The sequence below is a fragment of the Chiloscyllium punctatum genome, chromosome 5 (genome assembly GCF_047496795.1).
Source record: "Chiloscyllium punctatum isolate Juve2018m chromosome 5, sChiPun1.3, whole genome shotgun sequence".
NCBI classification, from domain to species: domain Eukaryota; kingdom Metazoa; phylum Chordata; class Chondrichthyes; order Orectolobiformes; family Hemiscylliidae; genus Chiloscyllium; species Chiloscyllium punctatum.
This window is the reverse complement of record NC_092743.1, coordinates 118,558,446-118,575,837: the sequence shown is the minus strand read 5'-3', so window position 1 is coordinate 118,575,837 and position 17,392 is coordinate 118,558,446. Positions and strand designations below refer to the sequence as shown.

Sequence of the window (17,392 nt, the reverse complement as noted above, 5' to 3'; positions counted from 1 at the left end):
AGTTCAACCTACAGGCATGACTAGTTCCATGTCCATGATCATTTTAATTTTCCACCTTGCTTCCATTCTGACCTCAGCCTACTGCAATGAAAGTCAAAAGATCACACCTCACCTTTTGATTCAGAGTCTATAACTTTCTGGACTCAACGTTATATTTAATAATTTTAGATCAAAACATACTCTCCACTCAAGTTTGTTTTTTCAGCTGGTTCATGGTTTCTCATTTCATTATTTGTTCACTTTGCATATGGACAATTGTTATCCAGCCTTGTGTAGCTCATGTAAGTAGCACTGTTCGTTTACTCATGACGACAAGCCCTTTTGTCATTTAATTACTCCTGCCATCCAGCTATTGCAGGACTCCCCTTCGGTTCTTCTCCCTCTGCAAGCTTTTACTCGTTCAAAACTATTCCATTTCTACCGTTCTTCAGTTATAAAGAAGGTTACTGATACATTAACTCAGTTTCTCTCCACAGGTTCTGCCTGACCCACTGATTATTACCCACATTTTACCTCAAACTTTTGCATACTTGTGTAATTATTTTCAGTGGGCATGTACATCTTGCATCCTTAATGCCATCTTTCACTCAATTCTGATCGCCAGCATCTGCAGTCCTCACTTTCTCCTAAAATATGCACTCCATCAAAACTTTTTTTCTACCTGTCTTAACTGTTGTGCAGAGCCTGGCAGAAGACCATTAAAATAATTTTTTAAAAAGTGCAAGGTTATATGTATTGTTATTTTTCAGTTTATGATTTTCTTTCAATCGCCTTCCTGCTGTGGGTAAGGAAGACAGAGTTAAAACATTTTAAAAGGAGGGTACAGTCAAGGGTGACTCAAAGAAGGAAGCTATTACTTCAGCTAATCATCATATTGGCTGTAATAGCAATCAGAAACGCTGATAAACCTGATTCCAAGTGTAAACAGAATCACCACCTGTCTTGGGTACAAATGTTTTCTGTATTACAAAGAAATCTCACAGGTATATATAACCATACTGCTGTAATCATTGCCCATGGAGAGTTATTTATAATCAAAGGTTTTTATACAACCAAACTACTGAAAATTTGGGTCAATTTTCCACCTCAGCATATGGCTACGCATAGTAGCTTCTATGGGTGGATAATAAAGTTACCTGACATTTACATAGCAACTATAATACAGAATAATTCTTACAACCAATTAATATTTTTACAGAAGTTGATGTCTGTCATGACTGTTTCCCAAACTCTTAATTCAATCTGTTCCCAAAACATGACAATACATTTGGTTCTACTTTAACTTAAGCCAGCTTTGACATTACAAAAAATTAAAACTCATTCTTTGTTACATCTCAGATTGTAATTCCGTACAGCTCTGAAACCATTAACCAAACCAAATAGTCCGTTCTAAAGTCAAACAAACTTCAAAGCAACCATGGCCTTCAAGTTGAAAGTCTCTATACTGAAAGAAAAAACATCTGGAACAGACTTGCATAGCATAATATACTAAAAACTAAAGTTAGCCAGAACTTCTCGTGCCCTAAATGACTGACACTTTTATTGAGCATATCAGAAATCACAGTTAATGAGTTAAAAAAAAAATTTACTGCCAGACCATGAAATCAACACATTTACAGCAGCTTTAGAAATAATTTTTCTGAAAATAAGTCTGAACCAAAGAAACACCACAAACAATACAATTCTCGTAAAATACTCAAATTTGAAGAATAGAAATAAATTGTTATACTGTGAAGGAATTATCTAAAAATAATCTGTCAATGGCTTTAAATTTCCACTGATGCCACTGTGCTGAGGCTTAAAACGAAGCAAATCATAAAAGAACACAAAAAAACTGAAAACAAAAATTGTATTTTATACGAGTAACTATTTTAGTTGGATTTGAAGCTTAAAGACAGCAATTATCAAAGTACATGTTTGAGTGTGAATCAGCAGATAGATTCTCAAACCACTTTCATAAAAAATCAGAAACAAGATTGAACACTTCAGTTTTACAATGCATGATTTTTAAAATATACAGTTTATTACATGCACAGGCTTGACTTCAATTTAGCACCAAATAAGCACAACAGATCACAAATTAACATTATATGAAGCATTCTAATCGGATTAAACATAAAAAATACTTTCAAGTACACAAATCATCTGTTTTAGATTTTAACTGTGATGTTAAATAATTGTTTGTTAAAACGTATCACAAAAGATAATCCGATGATAGAAACTGCTAATAATCTTTAGGGATTTTAAATATACCTGAGTTCATTAGCTTCCAGAGCTGGTCCACCAGGGCCTCACTGCACAGTGGAGAGTCTGTATTCTTGGTGAAAGGTGGGTTTTTATTGAGCATACTCAAAACCTTATGCCTGTAATATATAAAACAACAGGATTTAGATGTATCCATGACAACAGAATCATATGAATGGAAATAAATTTTAATAAGCATATTCTGCAAGAATATTAATGAAAAATGGTGGAATAACAGGAAACAAATCATTACTACTAAAATCAGTGAACCTAGGCGTTTAGTTGAGGTCCACTATCTTTGATTGCGGCAGCTGGACCACTACTCTCTTGATGCCTTATTTGCGATTAACCAAAAATAACATTCCACATTATTATATGCCTATATTAAAACTGTTAAAAGTATCCACTCTCTCCACCACCAATGCTCAACAGCAACAGTTACCACTCATCCCCATTGCTGTTTCCTGCCCATCAGCCAATGCTCTATCCATGTCAATATACCACCAATACCACGGGCTTGATGTCACTCATTCTGCCTACCCTCTTCTGCTACATTTTCTCCATCCACGCCTGTCATTTCTTCCTCCTCAAGCATTTTCTTTTTAAATTATTCATTCATGGGATGAGGTAATTTATGGTGCACCAACATTTGTTGTCCATCTCTTATTTTCCTTGAACTGAGTTGTTTGCTATACCATTATGGGGGGCAGGTAAGAGTCAACCACAATGCAGTAGGTAGGGTCTTGCATGCCAGCCAGACGAAGTAAGGTTGGCAGATTTTCTTTTTTAGGAGGGCACTAGTGATTCAGGTGGATTTTCGTGACAAACCAGCAATGGTTACATGGTCACCACCAGGTTCACTAACTCTTTTTTAAAAATTGAATTCAAATTGCACCAACTGTCATGGTGGGATTCAAACCCATGTCACCAGAACATTAGGGCCTTTGGATTACTCATCTAATAAGATTACTTGTATGCCATAGGGTTCAAATTTGTATGTATATACATTTATACATACTGTACACTTGTGTGGTGCGACCAATCACAAATGCACAGCACTTTCAGCAGTGGAAAAGATCAGCCAAATAAATCATTTTGATCAGGAAGAGTCACAGCAAGAGTCAGAACAAAAGTCTCATGAGCAGATAACAGAGTTTCAAAATCAAGATTGAATAAACACATCGCCACCAAAATAACATTTTCAAAATGTAACAGCACATTAAAAGAATGATCCTTTAAAGAAACACAATAAAAAGCATACTATGCAGACAATTTTACTTTGACAACAGCAGGCAGTGATAACAACTAGACAAAAATAGAACAATGGAAATGGTACAGGTAAAATACCTAAACTCCCTTTTCCACATACCCAAAGCCAATTGGGTTAAAAAAGCAATTTCACTAAAGCAGTAAATAACTATTTTTCAGGTTGAAGGGAAATGTGCAATCGCTTTGGTAGCAACAGCTACCAAATATGTATTTTAAGGTAAAAGGCAAAATGTTTAAAGGGAGATGGGAGGAAAAGGTGTCAGGGTGGTAGAGGCAAAAACCTTCATGACATTTTAGTATTTAGATGTGAGCTTGCAATGCCAATGCATACAAGGCTATGAGCCAAAAAAACAGGGTTGGAATAGTTGGTGGTTAATTGTGACCGGTGCAGACGCAATGATCGCAAGAACTTTTCTCTGTACTTTAAATTTCTATGTTTCCATGACTCTATAATGTCGTGCTCAGCTATAGAGGACACAATTTTGAAGTTAAAAGATGACATGAAAATTAGAAATGTCACCTCTACATTTACAGCACAGACATGTAGCCATCAGCCCATCCTGTCTGTGGCAGTCAACAAAGATCTGACTACACTAAACATTATCTCTCGGACATTGGGCCAAAAGCTGGAAGTCAAGATAACATAAGTGACTATCTAAATATTGTTACAAGAGTTTGTAACTTGACCACCTTTTCAGATGATGAATTCCAGACTCCTGTAATTGAATAGTAAAGTTCTTAACTGTGCTGTTGGTCTTCTAGCTCTTAACTCAAATCTATGTCCCCTGGTTACTGACTCCTCTGTTACTGCTTTTGTACCCACCCTATCTATGCCCTTCAATATCTTAAACAGCTCTACCAGGCCCCCTGTCAACCTTCACTGTTTCAAGAAAAACAGTTCCAGACTATCCAATCTATTACTCTCAGCCCAGACCCTCCAGTTCAAGGAGGATCCTGGTAAATCTCGTCTGCATTCTCTCCTATGCAATCAAATCCTTCCTATAATGTGGTAACGATATCAGAAAGCCACAAGATGACTTGAAGAAAGCAGAGATAGGTGGATGAAATTAACAAATGTGAAGGAATAAACTATGGTTGGAAGAATAAGGCAAGGCAATATATATTTTATAATTTTAAAAGTATGCAGGAGCAGAGAGATTAGAGGCATATATACCAACCTTTGAACATGGCAGGACAAGTGGAGAGGTTTATTAAAAAGTAAGAAAGTTATACTAAAACATTGGTACGGTCTCAGATGGAGTGCTGTGTACAGTTCTGGTTACGATATTACAGGAGGGATATCAACACCTTAGAGAAATGCAAAATATTTACCAGAATAATTAAGGGGATTAGGACCTAAGAATTGGGGCTGCTCCCTTAGAGTAGAGAAGATTAAATAGTTCTTTACTAAAATCATGAAATATTTCAGGAGACAAAAACGGGGAAAGATTTTGTCAATACGAAGGGTAACCAGCCAAGAAGCCAAAGGAAGCAAAGGAGTAAAAATCTGCAAACAATTAGTTATGAATTTAGAATGCATGGCCTGAAAGGATAGTGCAGTTAGATCAATGTTCCAATGTTATACAGTAATGACTACATTTCAAAAGTGCTTGATTAGCTGCAAGTATTTTGATTTATCTGCAAGTCATGAAAGTGCTTTATCAGTGCAAATGTTTCTTTCTTTTTGAAATGTGAATTGGATAAATACTTGATAAAAAAATTAAAAGGCTATGGGGAAAGAACAGGAGAGCTCGAGTGAATCCTTATAAGATAAAGGTAGTAGGAGTATACTTAAGAGGGAAATCAGGAGGGCAAAAAGGGGACAATGAGATAGCTTAGGCAATTAGAGTTAAGGAGAATCCAAAAGGTTTTTACAAATACATTAAGGACAAAAGGGTAACTAGGGAGAGAATAGGGCGCCTCGAAGATCAGCAAGGTGGCCTTTGTGTAGAGCTGCAGGAAATGGGGTAGATGATAATTGAGTATTTTACATCAGTATTTACTGTGGAAAAGGACATGGAAGACAGAATGTAGGGAAATAGATGGTGACATCTTGAACTCTGTGGGAAGCTAGGGAAGCAATTGCTGGGCCCCACGCTAAGATATTTGTATCATCGATAGTCACAGATGAGGTGCCGGAAGACTGGAGGTTGGCTAATGTGGTGCCACTATTTAAGGGTGGTAAGGACAAGCCAGGGAACTATAGACCAGTGAGCCTTGTCAGTGGTGGGCAAGTAATTGGAGGGAATCCTGAGGGACAGGATGTACATGTATTTGGAAAGGCAAAGACTGATTAGGGATAATCAGCATGGCTGTGTGTGGGGGAAATCATGTCTCAAACTTGATTTGAGTGTTTTGAAGAAGTAACAAAGAGGATTGATGAGGACAGAGCAGTAGATGTGATCTATATGGACGTCAGTAAAGCGTGCGACAAGGTTCCCCATGGGAGGCTGATTAGCAAGGTTAGATCTCATGGAATACAGGGAGAACTAGCAATTTGGATACAGAACTGGCTCAAAGAAAGAAGACATAGGGTGATGGTGGAGGGTTGTTTTTCAGACTGGAGGCCTGTGACCAGTGGAGTGCCACAAGGATCGGTGCTATGTCCTCACTTTTTGTCATTTACATAAATGATTTGGAGGTGAGCAGAAGAGGTGTAGTTAGAAAATTTGCAGATGACACCAAAATTGGAGGTGTAATGGATAGTGAAGGGGTTACCTTGGATTACAACAGGATCTGGACCAGATGGGCCAATGGGCTGAGAAGTGGCAGATGGAGTTTAATTTAGATAAATGAGAGGTGCTGCATTTTGGGAAAGCAAATCTTAGCAGGACTTATACACTGAATGGTAAGATCCTAGAGTGTGCTGCTGGGCAAGGAGACCTTGGAGTGCGGGTTCATAGCTCCTTGAAAGTGGATTCGCAGGTAGGTAGGATAGTGAAGGCGGCATTTGGAATGCTTTCATTTATTGGTCAGAGTATTGAGTACAGGAGTTGAGAGCTCATGTTGCAGCTGTACAGGTCATTGGTTAGGCCCCTGTTGGAATATTGCATGCAAGTCTGATCTCCTTCCTATCAGAAAAATTCTTAGAAATTTGAAAGGGTTCAGAAAAGATTTACAAGGATGTTACCAGGGTTGGAGGATTTGTGCTATAGGGAGACGGTGAACAGGCTGGGGTTGTTTTCCCTGGAGCGTCGGAGGCTTAGGGGTGACCTTATAGAGGTTTACAAAATTACGAGGGGCATGGACAGGATAAATAGACAAAGTCTTTTCCCTGGGGAGCGGCAGTCCCGAACTAGAGGGCATAGGTTTAGGGTGAGAGGGGAAAGATATAAGAGACTTTTTCACACAGAGGATGGTATGTGTATGGAGTAATCTGCCAGAGAAAGTGGTGGAGGCTAGTACAATTGCAACATTTAAAATGCATTTGGATGGTTATATGAATAGGAAGAGTTTGGAGATATGGGCCTGGTGCTGGCAGGTGGGACTAGATTGGGTTGGGATATTTGGTCAGCATTGACAACTTGGACCAAAGGGTCTGTTTCCATGCTGTACATCTCTATGACTATGAGTTACAGTAACTGGATGGACCAGTCAACAAACCAGCATATATATATAAAAGGCTGGATTGTACAGGACAGATTAGCTCCGTAGTGCTTGCTGGCTTTGAGACTGCTCAAAGAGAATCACAGCTTCGCAAAATAATTAGGAAATTCAAACAGCTTGATAATGAACCACTGAACTAAAACCAAAAGTGTTGAAAAAAAAAGTCTGGCAGAATGCGTGGACAAAGTTCAGGTTTCACGTCAAGTAATTTTCACTTAAGCAAGTGAAATTGAGGGGGCTTGGGACAAAGAACAAAAAGGAAAACCTTTGATAAAATGAAAAGGCAAAGAGGTGAAGTTACACAAAGGTTGATGGCAAATGGAGTCAAACGGATGTCAAAGTGATGGTCAAAGGGAGTGATAATGGAATAAAGCAAAAAAATGAAAGACAAGTCCAGGGAAAATGAATTACATGATCATTCATCATAAAAAGGATTGTGAACAAGAGGACACAGTTGTAAAGTACTCTAAAAAAGAAGCAAATGCAAGGTGAGAAAAAAAACTTTTTCACACAGTGGGTAGTTAATAACTGGAATGCACTGTCAGAGATTGAGGAGGCAGCAGGTTGGATTGAGGCATTCAAGATAATATTAGATTATAATTTAAATTGAAACAAAGTACAGGATTAGGGGAAAAGGCAGGAGATTAACAAAAAGTCAAGATGCTCAGAGTGACTATGTAATCACGGTAGGCTGAAGGGGCCTCCTTCTTCACCATAACAATTCTGAACAGTGAACAGCTTCCACCTGAAATCAAAACAGAGTGGAACAGGAGAGAATAACCAAAAACAGTTAAAGAAAAGCAAACAAAACAGAGGCATAGGCAATAAAGTGAATTATTAAATTCAATGGAGAGTCTGGGACCCTACAAAACTGCGAACTGAAATATGAGGTGCTTGTTACTCAAGTTAACAATGAGCTTCAATAGAACATATCAGCAAGCTGAAGATAGAGAGCTCCAAGAATGAATGTGGCAAGGAACTGAAACCTCAGGTACCTAGAAATTCAAGGACATACTTACAGGCTGGGCTCCCTCATGTATAGAGTGTCACATTCTAAGCAATTCACTTCTGCATTTTTCAGTTTGGTTACAGCATTCACTTGTCAGAATGTGGTCTTTTCTATTTTGTTGTTTTGTAGACTATGAAAAAGTACCAGTCAGGCCAGGACATACTGTAACAATACATTTGATCGCTAACTCACTCGTACTTTGTTTTCCAAGCCCACTCTCAGTCCTCATAGAAACTGAATTCCTGCAGTATTGACCCCATTTTGGCCCCACTCCAATAAAGAGAAATCTAAATCTTACACAATATATTTTTTAAAAAAGACAAAAAAAGTGATTATCTTGCATACAAATGAAAACTGTGGGTTAAGGAGAAATATTAATGAACTGATAAATAAATAACTTAGAAGATAAAATGTATCCACACTATTGCTAATATTTCATAAATGTGATGAACACTTCAGTTATAAAGCAAAATCACATTGAAATGTTAAAGAAACATTTTTCCTGGTTTAGACCACAAGATTACAAATTTATATAGGACTGGTTTAGTAAGACTCACCTTATGTAAGGCACAGCATCATTCTGAACAAGATCCAGCAACCACTGCAATTCTTCAGTACTCCTGTCCACTGAGGGGAAATTTTAATGAAGAACTTAAAAGTCGGACATACCAAAATCAAAATATTCACACTCAGAAAACAGTAAACACATAAAGCATATTGTTTCAGTGACAATTGTAAAATATTTCTGTAAAATCATGATTTACCAAGGCTCAAAAGAACAGCCAGTAATTTGATTTTAAAAAGTTTGCATGAAAAAAGAACTAATAGAAACCTACACCTTTATAAAACTACAATTCCACAAAATGTCTCAGTTTGTAGACCAAAACATCATCATCTTTTCTATTGCTATTTGCTTTTTTTGAACTTTATACTATGCCACAGGAAACAGTTTAAGCAGCATTAAAACTTTCATAAAAAACAGCTTTTATAAAGTGTCAAATATAGATTCCAGTAGCATTCGTTATTGGCAACTTGGATGATTTGAAATAGTGCAGTGGTCAAGAGGGGCTCGCGATTGTTATCTTTGTTTGTTCATACAAATGTTCGACATGAGCCCTTCAAGAGAAGAGTTCTTCTTCTAATGCAAAACACAATTCATATTCTTACGTACTCCTTTAGACTGAAGCAACTCTAAACACTCAGATAACATGTAGAAATCAGCTTGACTTATTTAATTTCGACATAGATAATGGGATCATTTGACTAGTACTCACATCGTAATATGGGTACGACACACAAGGGTAGCCAAAAACAGTTGAACAACTAACAGACAATAAAACCAGAAGATACAGGAGCAGAATTAGCAAATTAGGCCATTAGGTCCATCGAGTCTGCTCAGTTATTCAATCATGGCTGATATATTTCTCAGGAGAAAGTGAGGACTGCAGATGCTGGAGATCAGAGCTGAAAAGTGTGTTGTAGAAGGGCTTATGCCTGAAACGTCGATTCTCCTGCTCCTTGGATGCTGCCTGACTTGCTGCGCTTTTGCAGCAACACATTTTCCAGCTCTGATATATTTCTCAACCACGTTAGCCTCCACAGCCTTCTATGGCAATGAGTTCTACAGATTGATTACTCACTGGCTGAAGAAATTCCTCATCTCAGTGCTAAAAGGTGGTGCCTTCACTGAGGTTGTACCCTCTGGTCCTTACTTCTACTACTGGAAACATCTGGTCCGCATCCAAGGAACAAAGAACAAAGCCCAGGAACAGGCCCTTAGGTCCTCCAAGCCTGAGCCGATCCAAATCCACTGTCTAAACCAATCACCCAACTCCTAAGCGTCTGTATCCCTCTGCTCCCCACCTACTCATGCATCCATCCAATCACACCTTAAGTGAATCTACCATGCCTGCCTCTACTACCTTTGCTGGCAACTTGTTCCAGTCAGTTACCAGCCTGTGTGTAAAGTACTTTCTGAGTGCATCTCTCTTAAACCTTTCACCTCAAATGCGTGACATCTCCTTACAGAATCCCTTACATGGGAAAAAGCCTATCTCCATCCACCCTGTCTATACCCTTCATGATTTTCTAGACCTCAAATCAGGTCCCCCCCCCCTTAATCTCCTTTTTTCTAATCTACCCAACCTCTCTTCACAGCTAGCACGTTCCATACCAAGCACCATCCTCGTAAAACTTTCTCTGCACTCTTTCCAAAGCGTCCACATCCTTTTGGTAATGTGGCGACCAGAACTGTACACAGTATTCTACATGCGGCCGAACCAAAGTCTTGTACAATTTTAAGATGACATGCCAGCTCTTATACTCAATACCGCATCCAATGAAGGTAAGCATACCACGTGCCTTCTTGATCTCTCTATTCACCTGTACAGCCACCTACAATGGACCTGAACTCCCAGATCTTTCTGCTCATCAACTTCTCCCAAAGCTCTTCCAATTACAGTATTGTTCACTCAAGATTTAGAGTTACCGAAATACATGACCTCACATTTGCCTGGTTTGAACTCAATTTGCCACTTCTTCGTCCAACTCTCCAGTTCATCTATATTCTCTTGTATTCTTTGACAGCCCCCTATGCTTTCTGCTACTGCACCAATCTTCGTGGCAACTGCAAACTTAATGATCAGACCAACAATGCCCTCTTCCAGATTATTTATGTATACCGCAAACAACAGTGGCCCCAGCACTGATCCCTGTGGAATATCACTGGTCACCTTTCTCCATTTCGAGAAACGCCCTTCAACTACTACTGTCTCCTGCTGCTCAACCTTTCCTTTATCCACCTAGCCAGGACATCCTGCACACCATGTGACTTCACTTTCTCCATTTGTTTACCACAGGGAACCTTGTCAAGTTCCTTAATAAAGTCCACAGATATGCCATTTACAGCCCTTCCTTCATCTATCAACTTGGTTACTTCCACAAAGAACTCTATTAAGTTGGTAAGACACAATCTCCCCTGCATAAAACCATGTTGCCTATCACTGATAAGTCCATTCTTTTTCCAAATATAAATAAATATAAATATAAACAGATTTTATCCCTCAGTACCTTCTCCAGCAACTTTGCCACCACTGACGTCTGTAGTTGCCTGGAATATCCCTACTACCCTTCTTGTACAGGGGACAAGATGGGCAACCCTTCAGTCCTCTGGCACTTCACTAGTGTTTAAGGAGGCTACAAAGATATCTGGCAGGACCCCAGCCATTTCCTCTCGCCTCCCTCAGCAACATGGGATAGATCTCATTCGGTCCTGGGGATTGACCACCTTAATATCCTTTAGCCTACCCAACACATTTTACCTTCTTATGTCAACATGATCCAGAGTAAACACAATTTCTATCTACTTCCACTTTATCCAGACCTTTCAGCATTCTATGAAGTTTCAATGAGATCCCCCTCATCCTTCTAAACTCCACTGAGTGCAGACCATCAGAGTTCTCAATTGCTCATGACAAGCCCTTCGATCTTAAAATCATTCTGGTAAACATCCTCTGCATCCCCTACAATGCCAACACATGCTTTCTTCAACATGAAGCCCAAAAATATGCACAATACAGAGCATACTTAACTACTATTAAAAAGTAGTTCAGAAAAATGTTAACAAATTTTGACAGTGCACCACATGGGAAAATGAGGGTAGATATCTCGAAACATTATCCAACACATACGATTAAAACAATGTCAAAGAAAAGGGACAGAGGGTTCAGGCTGAGTTTCTGAATTTAGATCGCCAGCAGCAATGCTGAGATAACTAATATTGGGGTGCATAAGATTGAAGAGCATTGATATCTCAAAACGTTGCAAGGCTGAAAGTAGTTAGAGAGGTAGCAGGATCATGGAAGAATCTGAAAATGGAATTAGAATTTTAAAATTTAATAGTTTCTCAATTGGTGCCAAAGTCAAAGAGCACAAGGTAATACATGAAGCAAATTAAAATTAGGGGGCAATTTTAAATGACCTTGAGTTTGTGAGTGAAAGAGTGGAGTATTATAATAGAAGATTCTTTTGAGGATTCATGTTGAAGGATTTTGAACAATAGTGCACCTGGATGCTGGACCTTCTTTTGAAAACAGACAATTGAAAGGACAATGGCAAACTTTAGACATTTCTTGAAAGTCACATGGCTGAAGATTGACTCACTTACTACCTAGTTGGAGTTATGGATGTGAGGAATTGGGTTTTATTTGGAGATGGCTTGGATTTCAGTCAGCCACAGCCTGCTGAAAGGAAGAAGTTACCCAGCTTCTGCCTTTCATTAAAACACCAGTTGAACGTTCAGGGTGAGAACTGAAATCGAGATCCAGCTGTTCTCCTAAAAAGCATCTGAGAGTTCTTGTTTTTTAAACAATGCTACGGATAAAACAAAAAAAAGGGGCGGGATATATATTTCCTGAACTTGGATTTCGGAAAGGCATTTAATAAGGTGGCATTTAATAAGATTTAAGTGAGATATTTCAGTGGAAAAGAATTATGGTCCTACAAAACCTTATGTTAATATGTAAATTTACAAACAAAGGATATATGCAAGTCACAATTACAAGTGAAAGTTTCTATCTTGCAATTTAACTGATAAAATCATGTTGGATAATTGAAAACTAAACACTACAAAGCTTCCATTGCTAAATGTTGATAATATTTTGTATTAGAGTCATACAGTTATACTGCATGGAACCAGATCCTTTGGTCCAATCAATCCATGCCACCCATAATCCCAGACTAAAATAGTCTCAGCTGCCTGTGAACATTTCTTGCTCACGTACTTATCTAATTGTCTTTTAAACGTTGTAACTATATCCATATCCACCAGTTTCTCTGAAAGTTCATTCCATACATGAACCCTTATGTAAAAAGAATTTCTCCTCTCAACTTTAAAATATGCTCCTAGTTTTGAAATCCCACCCACCTTAGTGAAAAGACACCTGCCATTCACCTTATCCAAATCCCTCTTGATTTTATGAACTTCTAGAAGGACATCCCTCGATCTCCTGTGCTCCAGTGAAATGAATCCCAGCCTGTGCAGCATCTCCTTATAATTCAAACCTTCCATTCCTGGCAACAAGCTGGTCAACCTCTTAACCCTCTCCAACTTAATAATATCCTTCCTAAAAGAGGGCGACTGGAACTAAACACAGTACTCCAGAAGATGTCTCACCAACGCTTTGTACAACCGCAAAATAACTATCCCAACTCCGAAACTCAAGAGGTCTGAGCAATGAATGCAAGTCTGCTAAATGCCATCTTCGCACCCTATCTCTATTTGACACAAACTTCAAAGAATTACATAAGTGAACCCAGAGGTGTCTCTGTTTCACAATACTACCCAAGGCCCTACTTTGCATTGTGCAAGTCCTACCCTTGCTTGTTTTACCAAAGTGCAATACTTCACACTTATTCAAATTAAACTCCATTTGCCACTCTTCAGCCCATTGACCCAAGTGATCAAGGTCTCTTTGTAATGTGAAATGACTTTCTTCACTGTCTACTACACCATCAATGTTGGTATCATTCGCAAACCTATTAACCATGCCTTCTACATTCACATCTAAATCATTTATATAAATTACAAACAAAAATGCACCTAGCACCAATCCCTGTGGAACACCATGGGTCACAGGCCTCTAGTCCAAAAAAAACTCTCCTCTATTTCTGCTTCTTGCCATTGAGCCAATTTTATATTCAATTAGCAAGATCACCCTGAATCTCATGTGATCCAAATTTACTAATTACTCTACCACGCAGAACCTTGTTGAAGGCTTTACTAGTTTAAGTAAACAATGCCTACTGCTCTGCCCTCATCAATCTTCTTGGTTACATCCTCAGAAAACTCAAACAAGTTTGTAAGACACTATTTCCCTCTCACAAAACCAAACTGACTATCCCTAATCATTCTTTGGTTCTCCAAATGCATACAAATCCTCTCTTTTGGCATCACTAACAACCTATGTGGGCGGCACGGTGGCACAGTGGCTAGCACTGCTGCCTCACAGCGCCGGAGACCCGGGTTCAATTCCCGCCTCAGGCGACTGACTGTGTGGAGTTTGCACGTTCTCCCAGTGTCTGCGTGGGTTTCCTCCGGGTGCTCCGGTTTCCTCCCACAGTCCAAAGATGTGCAGGTCAGGTGAATTGCCCATGCTCAATTGCCCGTAGTGTTAGGTAAGGGGTAGATGTAGATGTAGGGGTATGGGTGGGTTACGCTTCGGCGGGGCGGTGTGGACTTGTTGGGCCGAAGGGCCTGTTTCCACACTAAGTAATCTAATCTAAAAGTAATCTAATCTAATCTAATCTAATCTATCCACCAAAGTCAGACTCACAAGTCTGAAGTCCCCAGGCTTCTCCTCACATCCCTTCTTAAACACGAGTCACTCTCCAAACATCCAGTGTCTCACCCATAATTATAGATGATACAAATAGCTCTGCAAGAGGCTCTGCAATTTCCTTCCTAACTTCCCATAACATAGGATACACGAGAAAAGGCGGCATATTAAAATTCAAATGCAGGCACACATCAAGACCAAACCTTGCGTATAATCCACAACTGCTTCCAAAGCTGCAATGCGAACATCAACGAAGTGTCCATATTCTGCATATGATTTGAAAAGTGATGGATCGCTGGGAATATGTCCATTCTTCTGTAGCACCCGAATAGCTTTCAGACAACTGCAAAGTAAACAAAGCAAGTGCACTGTTTAAAAATATTGAAGCCTCGATGTTCTTTGTGGTTCAACAATGGATTGAATTCTATTAGTGAATACCTAGAGGCAGTTAAGTTTATTCAGTTCCCAATCATGACACAATTAAGTTTCCATTTTCTGAAGCTAACATGCGAGAAGGTAAAAGAACGAATAAGGCCAGAACTGAAGTTGTGGGGGTAGAAGATTAAAAGCTTGTAGATGATTGCATAGATTATAATAAGAATAGGTTAGAGAGGTCTAGCAAATTCAGTGTGTTGGTAAATAGGTAACCAGTGCAGCTCAATTCATATATCTAAAAAATTCTCAAATTTCACGTAACAAAAAGACAATGTGCATCCTTGAAAAATTTTTAAAGTACACCTTCAGTAAGTTACAGCACTCATCAATTCCAAAATTCAAATCCAGCATTGTGATTGATCCTGTATGCTTTTGTTTTGTTGGCCATATCCCTCCAGTTCTTCCTTAGCCCATACCATCTACCAGATTTCATTGAAATCTGTCCATTAATTTTTCAGGTTCTTCTTTTTTAAAAAACACAGATGGGATGAAAACAATAATTCTACCACCTTCAGTTGCACAGGTAACTAGATTTTCACCAAATCATTACTGCTGAAACTAATGGTTAAGAACAGGACTTCCACTAACTTGACATGTTGTTAATTTGGATTTGTAAATATTTATCAAGGAGTACCTGACAGTTATTGTATTTCTGTAACTTGGAAGCAGCTTCTCCATATTTAGAAATCGGGTGATCTCTTCCAGAATTAGACGAACATCAAGATTGAGATTGTCCAACGTTCGAACCTCATTGTTGATGCTAATTGCAGGTGTCACTGAGTTGGCAAGTGCATCTATAAGTTCAGCACGATAATAGTTGTCTGAAAACTTGAAGCAATTTTAAATAGAATGATTAAAATAAACCAGGTGAAAAGACAATCTTACAATCAAAAACAGTTAACTTTCTGTACGTTTCTCGGAAACATCAGCTGGCATTGTTGACATGACAGTTTTTTAAAAACAAAATCAAAATCTTCAAATGCAAAGACCAGAAGATTTAGAAAGAAATGGAGCATAATAGTTATGTTAATTCAGGGACTAGATTTCAAATCCCACCATGGCAGATAAGGAATTTAAAATGTAATTATTGAAATAAATCTGGAATTTTTACAACTTATAACACTAACCATGGGCAACTGCCAAATATTACCAAAAATCCCCTTTGTTAGATCATTTATTGAAGGCAATCTGGCATCATTATCCAATCTCAATTTATGTGTAACTCCAGACTCCATAATATGGCTGACTTGTAACCATCCTCTGGACTAAAACAAGTCAGTCCACAAGGAATATACTTCGGCATTGATCAATACATGGATACACCGAGTTCTGTGATGGACAATGAAACAACTAAGAAAAAAGGAAGGAAATGACATTAAACACACCCATTCACTATTAATGCAGACCCCTTACTTATTACTGGTTTTAGTCTTGAGAGTTTCAGAGGATGGTTAGTAGTCAGCCATATTATTAACACAGTCTCGAGTCGAGATCGGATAATAGTGCCAAATTTCCTTCACTAAATGAAGTAAGGAAGTGGATTTTTGGCAATATTTAGCAGTTGACCACTGCTAGTGTTTTTTCTTTTAAATTCCAGATTTAAATAATTGCATTCAAATTCCTGACCTGCCATGATGGGATTTGAAATCGAGTCTCTGAATTATCATAACCATTATGCTACCATTTCTTTCTAAATCTTTCAATTTTAGGATTGAGTGTACAAAGACATAGATAAAGCATTTGCAACTGTCCTAGGCAGAAATTTTAATTGATAAGCCTGTCTTGGCCATGTATGAAAATCCTTAGTATCACAGTTGCTAATCTTGACCAATTCAATTCATTCCATGTGCTGTCACAAACTAGCTGACAGTACTGCATTCGGTAAGGAAACCAACAATGTCCCAGATGTCATATTGAGGACTTGCACAATAAAGCTCGACAAGTCTCCAATCAAGCTATTCCAGTACAGGTGCAATGTTAACATCTAATTAAATTTGGAAACTTGCTAGGTATGTCTTGCTCACAAAACAGTCAATTATCATTCAACTCTCATTACCAAAGTTATGCAAGGTATCACTGATAGAGCTATGTTCTGATACTTAATAACCTGCGTATTGATACCTAGTTTAGTTTCAGCCAGAACCACTCAGCTCAGTGACTTAAAAATACTTTTACAAGTCAAAAGATGACAATTATGTAGTTGACATGAGTAGGCGTCAAAGCATTTGACCGAGATCAAAGTATCACATCAAAACTAAAGTCAATAAGAATCAGAGGGGAACAGTATACTCACTGAACTCGTACAGAGCACAAAGTAAAACTGTTGTGGGAGACAAATCATTTCTGCTCCAGTACATTGCTCTTGTTGTTCCTCTGAACCTTTCCTCAGGACTACACCCTAGATGCAACCATCTTGAGCTTTCTCATTAAATGACCTTCCTTCCACCAAAAGCTCAGAAGTATTATGTCAGTTGATTATTGCAATGCTCTTTAT

The 17,392-nt window shown here is 38.6% G+C and overlaps 1 protein-coding gene across 1 annotated transcript in view; it reads right to left on the bottom strand.

Annotated features, from left to right (window-relative positions):
- taf2 (TAF2 RNA polymerase II, TATA box binding protein (TBP)-associated factor) overlaps positions 1 to 17,392 on the bottom strand; it is a 96,272-nt gene that overhangs the window by 26,268 nt on the left and 52,612 nt on the right. The window contains exons 19-22 of the mRNA XM_072571207.1: positions 15,533 to 15,726; positions 14,667 to 14,806; positions 8,686 to 8,755; positions 2,254 to 2,363 (exon numbers count right to left, since the gene is read on the bottom strand). Of these exons, the coding sequence (XP_072427308.1) occupies positions 2,254 to 2,363; positions 8,686 to 8,755; positions 14,667 to 14,806; positions 15,533 to 15,726 (514 nt within the window). The remainder of the gene's footprint in view (positions 1 to 2,253; positions 2,364 to 8,685; positions 8,756 to 14,666; positions 14,807 to 15,532; positions 15,727 to 17,392) is intronic.